Source organism: Hakea prostrata, chromosome 9 (assembly GCF_041222555.1).
Source record: "Hakea prostrata isolate BN-2017 chromosome 9, UWA_Hpros_2, whole genome shotgun sequence".
Taxonomy (NCBI): domain Eukaryota; kingdom Viridiplantae; phylum Streptophyta; class Magnoliopsida; order Proteales; family Proteaceae; genus Hakea; species Hakea prostrata.
In genome coordinates this window covers 1,258,524-1,270,465 of record NC_142608.1, presented here as the reverse complement: position 1 = coordinate 1,270,465, position 11,942 = coordinate 1,258,524, and the positions used below count along the sequence as shown (strand labels likewise).

The following is an 11,942-nucleotide window of genomic DNA, read 5'->3' as shown; positions in this document are numbered from 1 at the left end:
GATCCATTTGTTGTAAGAGTGGAAATTGGAGAGGGGCCAAAGTGTACTGCTATGATCCTCTCCCCCATCATGTTTTTAAAGTAATTAATTCCATGACATTTCATACTGATGGTTCTAGAGATACAGTGAAATTGTAGCTTTGTAACTAATGTCATCCATTGAGCAAAAATTACTCCCATCAATAAGATAATGAGAATAGGGATACGAAAGAGACTCTACTAGGTGTGGTGGTGTGATAGATGTACTAGTAGATGTTGAAGATCAAAGAAAAATAGAGCAATAATGCAAGATATAGGGAAGAAGAAACTCTAGGAAGATTTTAGAGAGGAGAGACAAAATACTAGAAAAATCGAATGGAAAATCCAATTTTAATTGACAAAAATTTTGATATATCACGAAAAATAGCGATATATCTTTGAAAGTGCAAATAATGTTTCGCCCCCATTTTTCTTTTGCTAGTTGTCGAACTTGCAAATATTGCCTAGTTTCATCAATATTACCCGAGTCCACTAAAACCTCTTCAAGGCTGTATTTTAGTAGAATTAACGAGCTAAAGGTCTGCACATGAGTTAGCCTAAACCAACCCAAATCATCCGGGCTTTGTCCCTCTTAGCCCAGACCCAATTCATTAAGATTCGGTTTAAACTAATTTGTGTTATAATTGACCAATTTGATAAGATTTTCACATGTTCGACTTACAAATTGACACCCTAGTCGGATCTGTCACAAAAGTGACAGATGGACCCCATGCTTCTCGTTGTAAAAATGTGAGATTGGTCTTTTGTGCTAGGGTTTTGAGAAGACAGAACTACAGTGCCGCTAGCTCGTAGTTTGTTGAGCTATACTTTTGCGAACCCAATACAACTCAAGAATCCTGGTACCATAATCTCCCGTAGCGGAGCACAGAGTGCTCCCTTACTTCGGCTTTATATTAATGCCATCGAGTGGTTGCGAACCCAAGACCTCCCCTTGGGAAGTTGGGTCTTTAACCACTTTAACAACAGTTCTTTTTTTCTTCCAAAAAGTTTTTTTTTTTTTTTTGACATGAGGTCCCCACTGATATTTGCGTGATTCTTCTAATAAGCTTTTCTGAGTTCCTATCTTCCAACTAAGACCTCCCCTAAGAAAAAAGTTGTATCTTTAAACGCTTTAACATACCACCTTTGGCATAAATTTATCTGAGTTCCTATCTCCTAACTAATCCAAGGAATCAAATGCAGACAAGTGTAAATTAATTGTGGTTGAAGATGAACAAAAGAAGAACCTGATTATAACCGCTAGATTCGATTGAACCAACAATCTTTTTGGAGATCGAAACAACCTCTTGACGTCTCACGGATGGTGCCACCCTTCATATGCAAGCCGTGAACAAGTTTGGGATAAAGGCGAACTGGTTCCATGGAGTAGAATCCTCGGTAACCGGCCATAATACCGAAAATCTCACGAACACCGTAAATGTCCCACAAACCCACCACCAATTCCCTTACTACATCGGTGGAAGAGATGTAGAACTCCTCGAAGTCGTTAACAACTCAACACTGCTGAATGCTGTTTAGCTGAAAGGCAATAGCAGACCGGAGGAAATGAAAACTTGAGAAGATGAAAAATGGGATATTTAAATTCTCAACATGTATAGATTTCCCGCGAACTTACGACTACATAACCCGTCCAAATACCATCTCTCTATCCGCAGCTCTGCAACACTACATTCAGTCAGATTCACCTTCCCATGGCCAGAAGGTTCATACCCACATCCTCAAAATTGGATTTTTACCCAACACCAACATCTCCATTAAGCTTCTCATCCTTCACATAAAATCCGGTTGTTTGTCTTATGCCCGACAGGTGTTCGACCAAATGTTCAAACCAACTACCTCCTCCTATAATTCGATGATTGCAGCCTATCTCAAGCAGGGACAAGCATTAGAATCTCTGAATTTGATCCGCAGACTCTCTTCTTCTAATGAAAAACCAGATGGGTTCACGTTTTCCTTGATTCTGAAGCTGTCTACAACCGCTGGCTGTAATGTAATTTTGTCCAGCGACATTGGGAAACAGGTCCATGCCCAGATACTAAAATCTGATGTCCAATTAGATGAAGTGCTCTTCACTGCAATGGTTGACACATATTCAAAGAGTGGAGAAGTTGATTATGCGAGGAGAGTGTTTGATAAGACACTGAAGAAAAATGTTATCTGTTCTACGGCAATGATCACTGGTTATATGAAACAAGGATATATTGCAGATGCAGAAGAAATATTTCAGAGCACAATTGATAAAGATGTCGTAGTTTTCAATGCAATGATTGAAGGATACAGCAAAGGGCTTGAGACAGCCAAGAAATCGATCGAAATTTATATTGACATGCTACGGAGCAATTTCCGCCCAACAATCTCTAGCTTTGTCAGTTTGATTGGGGCCTGCTCTATCTTGTCTGCTTTTGAGATCGGTCAACAAATCCAAACACAATTAATGAAGACCGAGTTATTCACAGATGTGAAATTGGGTAGTGCACTTATAGACATGTACTCAAAGTGTGGGAGAACTGATGAGGCACGGAAAATTTTCAACTATATGCCAGCAAAGAATGTCTTTTCATGGACTTCTATGATTGATGGATATGGGAAGAATGGAAATCCTACGGAAGCGCTTGAAATGTTTGACAAAATGCAAAGAGAGTACCAAATTAACCCCAATTACGTTACATTCCTTAGTGCTCTTTCAGCTTGTGGACATGCGGGGCTTGTTGATAAGGGGCAGGAAATCTTCAACAGCATGGAGACAGATTATTCATTACAACCAAGGGTGGAGCACTATGCTTGCATGGTTGACCTCCTTGGGCGTGCTGGGAGTCTACAGCTTGCATGGGATTTCATTACAGGAATGCCTGTGAAGCCTAATTCTGATGTGTGGGGAGCCCTGCTTGGTGCATGTAGGCTTCATGGTGATGTAGATATGGCAGCTATTGCTGCCAATGAGCTTTTTAAATTGAGGAGCGATGGGAGGCCTGGAGCTTATGTTGCCTTGTCTAACACTTATGCAGCTGCTGAGAAGTGGGATGGCGTAACTGAAATTCGGGAGTTGATGAAGGAGAGAGGGGTATCTAAAGATGCCGCGTGCAGCTGGGTTGGGACAGACAGTGGTTTATGTGGTTTTCAGGTTGCCCAGAAGATCTGAAAAACATGTAAAATAGGGTGGAACAACTTCTTGCAGAGCTTTGTATCATTGAGTTCTTGCTACATTGCTATGGACTGTCTTCATCTGGCAGAAGATCATTCAAATTCCTTGTGCAGTTGTGTTTCCTTCAACATCAATTTGTGGAAGAAAAATCATTTTTTTAACACTGGACAAAGTTGACTTGATGCTGCTGGTGTAAACCCGAATTTTGGCTTGATCGGTTGAAGTTGTTCGTGATTAATTTTATACATCATAACTGCTCTGTAATTTTCTTATCTGGATTATTTCCATCAATTCTACCCTAGATTGTATAACTAATGCTTAGTTCTTGAAATGAAAGTTCAGATCATGCTTGGTGTTTCATGATAGACTCCTCTCAAACAAAGATTTTTTGTTGTGTGCTGTTGGAAGTTGAGCAAGTCTATGAAGATCACACAACAACCCATTCCTAAATATGTAAAGTTACACCAAGAACTTATCCTGCATCGAAACTGTGGTGTCAATTCTAGAGTTATTTATGTGAAGGGTCAAAGTACATCAAGTCAATTATAGAATGTGAAGAATTTTTTTTTGGGTAGCATTCACTATTTGTTTATATTCGTTTGAGTAGTGGAATACAAAATTTGTTCATGCAATGGCTTCTTTCCTAGGTCACTGCTTTTTTCTATTAATCTGAATTTCTTGCCCCTTTTTACTTTGATGTATGCTGCATTTCTAGTAGTGGTATGTCTTGCTCTTTGGAATGCTTATTACTATTGGTTACCTTCGATGGCATTATTTCTCTGAATTCCTTTTCTTGGTTTTGCAACTCGATGTTGATAATTGCACCATCTAACAAGTACCATTATGAATTTATATGCATGACAAATTGATGAAAAGGAACAATTGGTTCTTTAAAGGCAACACAAGAGTTTCATTGTCTATATTGTAATCATTCAGTAAGTGGAAGTTCAAGTGAATCTCAATCATAGAAGCCACAAAGAAAGACTATGGTGCAAATACTGGAGCTACACTTATTAGTTGATCCTATTTTGGTAACAATCATAGGCTATGGTCACTCTCCTTGCTAGTGTCTGGCTACTGCACAATGTCACAGCTTCCACCTTTTAGATATCCTATAACTTGTATAAACTGAACATTCCATTCCATTTTGTGGTTCTGATTTTCTATGAAGAATACATTTGGAAAATGCAAGCTACATGACTTCATTTCAAGGATCTGAAATGTTATCCTAAATGGTTTCTAGTTGCTGAAAGCCTGACCTTTTTCAGTCTATTATTCAGTTTCATTGTCATTAGTCAGGATAATTCCTCTAAAACCAGAGCTCAGTAGAGCCCAAGTGTTCGAAGAGCAATTAAAGTAGAGTTGTCTGCTCATTTTCATATATCTGGTTCTTCCTCATCGTGGTAGTAAATTAGTTGAGATTCACTGTGTTAATATAATTTTATATTCCAGATTTGGAGATTGTTGGAAAATGTTTAAAACTTATGTATGTTATTTTAATTTAAGTATATGTTTTATTTATGTTGTTTTATCTTACGAATTCTATTAGTCCCACATCGGGCAAAAATGAGCTAGTTATTGAATTTATATATAGTAAGGACTATCTAATATATGTTTGGGGTTAAGGATCTTACTCACAGTGCAAACCCATATGGGACATGAACCAAACCAGAACCCTAGTGTAACTTGGGCCTTGATCCAGAAAGCCCATTTTGTCATGGGCCCTAATGCAAAAAGCCAATGGTTGGGTGGATCTGTGGACGTCAACTGAATAAGTATCCTCCTATAGAAAATTGAGCTGAATAGACACCCTTACAAATTAAGGTGACCTAACTTTTCTACCCATAGCTTCTAGGATTCTATATAAACCTATTTTAGAGCCATTTTCTACAATGAATTTCCTCCTCCTCTCTCTCTCTCCCTATTGTTTTTCTGTTAAGCAGAGTGAACATAACTTGATTATACCTAAAGTAATCTTTCTAGGGTACAATATTAAAGGTTTGGGCTGACTAATCTTGAGGGTGGAGACACATTTGGTACCCATATTGCACAAATCGGAGTGTCGAAATACCTTAATAATTTTTTCAGTGCACCACCGAAGTTTTGTGATTACAACAATCTTTCCAGTATTCGTGGAAATTCCTTAGTAATTTCTCAACAGAGATCAAAGATACATTTGGTACCCATATTGCACAAATCGGAGTGTCGAAATACCTTAATAATTTTTTTCAAGTGTCTAAATACTTTCAGCTCTGACGAAGTTTTGACAACAATCTTTCAAGTGTTCGTGGAAATTCCTTAGTAATTTCTCAATAGAGATCAAAGATACGAAGACTAAAGTTCATTTCTACTCGACCCACTATAGCTATCCATTATATGTTATGATTTTAGGCTATGGCTTCTAGCCTTCCATGAACTTGATGGTCTCAGTCTACAGCCACTCCCAACCAAGAGGGGTGGGAGTCTGGATCTTGTACCTGTCATGGTAGAGACATATACTACCTTTGCATTTTTCTACCACACATTATGGGTGAGACCACCGCTGAGTGCTAACAAAATGAACTAGAGGTGGAACCCCCAGTGGGTCCCATCCCCGATCTATGGTGAAGAGGTTACAATCATGGGTAGAAGATCCAAACTCGGAGGGAGGGGGAAACCTTGGTGCCATTAGTAGAGGATGAAGGCTCTTTTCTATATACCATCAGTCGGTTTGTACAGAAAGACTTGGTGCAGGCACCTTACAGAGCCCAACAGATACTAAAAAAAGGGAAAAGTAGGAAGCCACCTGGTCGTGTTGGACCTTGAAGGTAACCGTTACCCCTGTGCAAAGGCAGAATAATCTTGAAATGTTTGAATTTCCAAGGACAAAAAGCAAAAACTTGGAACTGCTGATCTAATTTCACACAAGAATGGAAGTTGAGTGAAACTCTAAATAAGTTAATATGGTCCAGAAAGCTTCATCCTTGCTCGGTTCTGGTAAAAAATAATGTTTCTTCATTGTTAAGCAGCACCGAAATAATCGTTTGCTTTTAGCAAGGAATCAACTCTTCATGAAGCAATGGATCTCCTCCTATCTAATTAAATTTCTTCACTGTTCTCATTTCAAATTTCTATAGCCATGAACTCATCAAGCGCCTCAAGTGAGAAGCAGAATGACGCATTCCATTGTTTCTCTCACTCCTCTGTTTCTATTAATTTCATCAGCTGCAGTTCTTTCGATGATGGCTTTTGGGATTATTTCAACGCAAAGATCTAATGGGTATTCTTTGTCTTCTACATCTAGCAATGGTGTTCACACATTTTCTTCATCTTCTTCCACGGCTAACCGTTCTTCTTCACCTCTTCTACCCCAGACACAACCAGAACTACTCCCTCGGTTGGTAAGAACTAAGAACTCCATTATTATTTACTTCATTACCTTATTGCATCAACCATGAAATCTTATTATTGGAGTAGGAGGATAAAACAGAGATGCTAGCCACTTTGGAGAAAGGGTTGGGACAAGTTTTCAAGCCCACCCAATCTACAACGAAGAAAAATGTTAGCAAATTAGAAAGACTCGAAGCTGATCTAGCAAGAGCACGAGCTTCCATTAAAGAAGCTGCGTCTCAAAGACGGAGAAAGAACACAACTGGTTACCCAGATTCAGATTACATACCACAAGGCCCAATCTATAGGAACCCTCATGCTTTTCACAGGTAATTGAAACATCCAGTATATCATGTCATTCTGAATTGAATCTGTTGTGTTCTGTCATTCTGTGTGTTTGCAACTGCAGACTGGTTATTAATTCATCAGTCTCAAAACATTTTTCATTTAAAAGGAGCTATCTGGAAATGGAGAAAATGTTCAAGATCTTTGTATACGAAGAAGGAGATCCACCCATGTTTCACGATGGACCTTGCAAGAGCATCTACTCCACTGAAGGACTATTCATTCACGAGATGGAGAAGAAGAGGAATGATCACAGCAATTATCTTACCAGTGATCCTAACGAAGCTCATGTTTATTTCCTCCCTTACAGTGTGGTGAATATGGTTGAGTTTCTGTACAAACGTGACCCAGGTGCTCATACTATGGATCCCATGGGACACACTATCATGGACTATGTCTCTGTCATTGCTTCCAAGTATCCCTATTGGAATAGAAGTCTTGGAGCTGATCATTTCATGCTGTCTTGCCATGATTGGGTAAACATTAGTTTCTTAATTAGCTTCTCTTTATATTTTTCCATCTTCCATCCCTCAATTGAATCCTTGAAGCTGATCATTTCAGGCCCCGGCTACATCTAAATACGTTCATCAATTGTTCCATAATTCCATAAGGGTTCTGTGCAATGCTAATACCTCTGAAGGATTCAAACCTTCTAAAGATGCAACACTTCCAGAGATCATCCTCAAGACAGGTGAGATCACACCAGGTATGATCGGCGGTCTCTCTCCTTCTAGCCGGTCCATTCTTGCATTCTTTGCTGGCCAGCAACATGGTGACATAAGGGTGTTGCTCATGAAGCAGTGGAAAGGCAAAGACAAAGACGTGCAAGTCTATAGTGTCTTACCAGATGACTTGTCTTACAGTGACATGATGAAGAAGAGCAAGTTTTGTCTATGCCCAAGTGGCTTTGAGGTTGCAAGCCCAAGAATCGTTGAAGCCATCTACGCTGAATGTGTTCCAGTGTTAATTTCCGACCATTACATCCCGCCTTTCAGTGATGTTCTTGATTGGAGGTACTCCTCTGTTCAAATACCAGTGCGGGATATTCCCAACATCAAGAACATTTTAACGAATATTTCAGCATCACAGTATATAAGAATGCAGAGGAAAGTAAAGCAAGTGCAAAGACATTTCCTTGTGAATGTACCACCAAAGAGGTTCGATGTCTTCCACATGACCACCCACTCCATTTGGCTCAGAAGATTGAACATTCGTATTCATAAGTCCTGATGCGTTAATGAGAAACAGAGACAGCTTCTTATTTCATAAGTGAAGGAGAACCAGAGGGAAGTTGTGGATGATGAGATTGACACAAAAGACAGGTGGCTCATATTGGTTGCACCAATTCCACAAAAGATGAAGCAATCCATCTCCACGCTCTCTCACTTTACCTGTGTCATGGCTATACTTGCTTGCCACATGATCTTCATTTTCGTACAGGCCTCAGTTATGCACTCCCAGCAAAGTAATTAAATTTGGATCCAAATACCAATATACGATGTATTATAGCACTTCAGCTTCATGTTTCTGCAAGGAATGGCATTTGAAGCTGCAGATTTTCATCATTGTATACTATTCTTGTAGAATTTGTAGAATTTCTTAAACAAATATACTTGACATCTTCCAGTAATGTATTCTCAAGGAAGCAAAATCTTGGACGGGTCCTAACTAGAGAGAAAAATTGCTTCTTTTCTATAGTGAGGGTATGAAATATGAAGGATAGGGTGATACACTCACCCCTCAGCCATCACCACTCACCCCCTTTGCTTATTCTTTCACCCTTCATTACTGCTAATTCCCGCACTTCTATATGCTCAGAAGTTGGTGCTTATGATACTGTACGTCACCAATTTGGGACGTCAGGTCTCCCTTCAGCTTTAGGCAAAAAATACAAGCACCATACTCAATGTTGCAAACATTCAATTGAAAAAGAAAACAAAAATAACAACTTAAGAGTCCCAAGTGATAAGTTTCATAAATAAATCATGGCAATTACAAAATGATGTCGAACTACTAAGTGTGCTAAAAAGAGTTACAAAGCTGAACTACATTTTGAGTTCTGATAACTACCGAAAAAACTATGATGCACATCTATTTCTCCTTATCTATATCTATAATGTAGCATAACTCATATCGGTTTCAGAAGAAAGGACTGTGAAAAACCACACTTATGAAACCATTTAACATCACAAAACATCAGTTAAGTCTTAGAAACATGAAAACCCACAATAGAAAACCCCAGGCAGCAAAATATTCATGATATATCCGGATACCAGAACTCTTGACAGAACTCTTGTGAGAACTCTTGTCATTGATCCCAACAAGAAATCTGCAATCGCCAATGGAAGGATCAAGGAAAGTGACCATACCAAGCCCATCAAAATCACAACTACGTGCATCCTGCTTTTGCAGCTGATAATAACTGTTGAAGGCATATGAGATGTTCCCCTTTGCTCCAATACCATTGCAAGATCCCCCATAGTTGAGTGTTGTGCAGTCCGCAAGACTGCAAGCAAGTCTGAAATGGTTGACCACACCAGAGAGATCCGTTGATGGGTTTGCGACACACCACTTTGATGGAAGGTACTGAACGTCCTTTGCATCCTTCAGTAACCCATTGCCCAGGCCAAGGTTTAGTGGGTACTTCGCCTGACCATCAAAAGAAAATATCCCCCAGTGCCTCTCGAAGTTACCAGGAAGTACGCTCTTTGCACCTTCATCAAGAAGGCTGAAAAGATAAACATCTTGAGGTGGGACACCTGGCCTAAGAGGGGTTCCTTTGTTACTGAGGACATGATTTATGAGACCCTGGTTGAAGGCCCTTGCAGCAGAGAGATTTGCACCAAGAACTCCATCTGTGGGCCAGCCAATCTCACCAATGATTATGGGCATCTGACCATATCCGATTCTGTTAAGAGCAGCTACTAGTGTGTCAAAATTGCCGTCAAAAGCGTTGGAATAAACATTTTGCCCATCTGTCACAGCATGAGTTGTGCCATCAAAGAATGCATAATCTTGTGGGAAATCTGAGTTCCCATAGAGACTCAGAAAAGGATAGATGTTGACAACAAAAGGGGATCCATTTGAGTTGAGGAAGGAAACAAGTTCAGTCATGATCTGGGTCAGTTCAGGGCGGAAGGCTCCTTCAGAAGGAACAGTAGACTCATATGCATCAGCATTGCAAGGGACTACTAGCTTTACGAAATTTCCTGCATTTGCTTTTACTAGGGACTGTTGTAGATTGAGCAGGGCAGGGACAACATACGATTGGAATTGACCTGAATAGCTGGTGAGGAATGGTTCATTCCCAACAGCAATGTACCTGCCAAGACAGTATGCATTAAATACCAGAGGAAAGTACATAAACTTTAGAGGACGGAATTAAGAAAAACAAGAATTTGATGTGCAACAGAACCACTAAGCCTAGATAACAGCCATCCAGCAGAATCACGCATTAAAAATGCATTCCCGAGGCTGAATTCTCAATAGGCATTTAGGTGTCTCTTTTAGAAAATTTGTTTTCTACCCACCCCAACCCTCGCCACAAGTATGTGATTATTTCACAACAGCTGCAATAGAATTTGATTATAATGATATCAACCCAGTAAGCAAAATAAGATTCATAAGACACATAAATTAGCCATTTCACCCAAGCTCAAGGATGGTCCGCAAGCAGGGATAATTCGTCCTTTTTTCCATTCATGTAATTTTATTTGAGATCAGATTACATGCGTCAATCCTCTGATGGTAACTGAATTCCTGAAACATGGGAAAGCACCTAAGAAAACCAAATCTTTTGAAGTATCTTCATATGGTTTAATTCTTGGGGTGGGTAAGATTTAAATTCAGGGACGATTAGTCATCAATGATCAATCCCTCCCCAGATCCCAGGAAAGTCTTCCATGTGAATTGTTTCAGCAGAGAACCAAACCCCCCCCCCCAAAAAAAAAAAAAAACCCAAAGTTGCCTGAATTTAGTTTTTCTTACTAATATTCAAAGTTGATGAGGAACATAGCACAGTTATCAGGCCCGAAAAGAAAATTTCATTAAGTACCAGACACAGCAAATGTTCGAGCAAAGTAAATAAAGAAACAATTAACGTACCTTATATTAACACCACCTCTAACCAAATATCTGGATATATTCTGGCGAACCCACAAATCTGCAACATTAGGGGAGGAGCTTAAGATGGACAACATTTCGTTTGGAATGCCCACCATAACTTCAATTCGAGTACCCATAAGAGCTGAAAGAATATCTGGGTCTGCACCAAAGAATTTCACTTTCGATATCTTGTTGTCCTGGAGGAGCTGAACGATAATGGAAGGAGTGAGGCGGTGAAATGAAACGGTTCCCCAGTTTACACCAATGGCGGACTCCACCATCACCATCACAGAGGAGGTCGAAAGGAGTAGAAAGATGAGCGGAGCTACCCAGTAGTTTGTTTTCGCCATTTTTACAGGCAAAATTGTTTTTTCCCCTCTTTTGAAATACTATATGATATTATAGATTCAAAACGCACAAGAACATCAGGGGACCATGAGGAGTGGCGAAACTATTAAACAAAGCACTAGTCTAGGGCTCAACCCAAAAAATATTTTGGAAAGTAGATTTGAAGAAACCTCAGTGTGGAGCCTTGTTGGGCAGTGGGCAGTGGGCAGTGGGCACTTGCCTAGTTGCCTTGAAGTGTGGAGTGAGAAATGAATGCAAGCCTGCAAGTTCAGGAACTTAGAAGTGTACAGTAACCGTTTCACATAGCAAAGTGATGTAAAGGTTCCCGAAACATATTCCTTTTCTAATATAGATAGATACACTTTCTCTTCTTTCTTGTCTTCTAGTCGGTGTATGAGATGAGATATGGTTGATCTCCAACATTATCAATACTCTGTTTTTCTTTTTTCGTAGTAATAAATACTTTGTTCTTGATTCCAGTGGACATCCAAAACCTTGTTTGGGATATTTGCCCTGGCCTCCCGGTACAAGGGCTTCTCCATGAATAGGGAGGTAATGGACCCTGCTGGGAGGCGGCCGGCGGCCGGACCTTTGGC

At 39.8% G+C, this 11,942-nt stretch overlaps 3 protein-coding genes across 3 annotated transcripts; 2 read left to right on the top strand and 1 right to left on the bottom strand.

The window, feature by feature from the left end:
- Positions 1-1,224: 1,224 nt before the first annotated feature.
- On the top strand, positions 1,225-3,718 carry LOC149003909 (Tetratricopeptide repeat (TPR)-like superfamily protein). The gene has a single exon (XM_089168691.1). It carries the CDS (start codon positions 1,600-1,602, stop codon positions 3,175-3,177), a length of 1,578 nt encoding a protein of 525 aa, XP_089024817.1. The 5' UTR covers positions 1,225-1,599; the 3' UTR covers positions 3,178-3,718.
- Positions 3,719-6,165: 2,447 nt separating this feature from the next.
- LOC149003908 (putative glycosyltransferase At5g03795) lies at positions 6,166-8,579 on the top strand. Its single transcript, XM_089168692.1, has 4 exons — positions 6,166-6,560; positions 6,637-6,878; positions 7,004-7,370; positions 7,456-8,579. The coding sequence occupies exons 1-4, from the start codon at positions 6,333-6,335 to the stop codon at positions 8,122-8,124; spliced, it is 1,506 nt and encodes a 501-aa protein (XP_089024818.1). The 5' UTR covers positions 6,166-6,332; the 3' UTR covers positions 8,125-8,579.
- A 190-nt stretch (positions 8,580-8,769) lies between these two features.
- On the bottom strand, positions 8,770-11,694 carry LOC149003907 (glucan endo-1,3-beta-glucosidase 5-like). The gene is made up of 2 exons (XM_089168694.1): positions 10,999-11,694; positions 8,770-10,216 (listed from the first exon to the last, which is right to left on the bottom strand). Exons 1-2 carry the CDS (start codon positions 11,346-11,348, stop codon positions 9,091-9,093), a joined length of 1,476 nt encoding a protein of 491 aa, XP_089024820.1. The 5' UTR covers positions 11,349-11,694; the 3' UTR covers positions 8,770-9,090.
- Between the last annotated feature and the right edge of the window lie 248 nt (positions 11,695-11,942).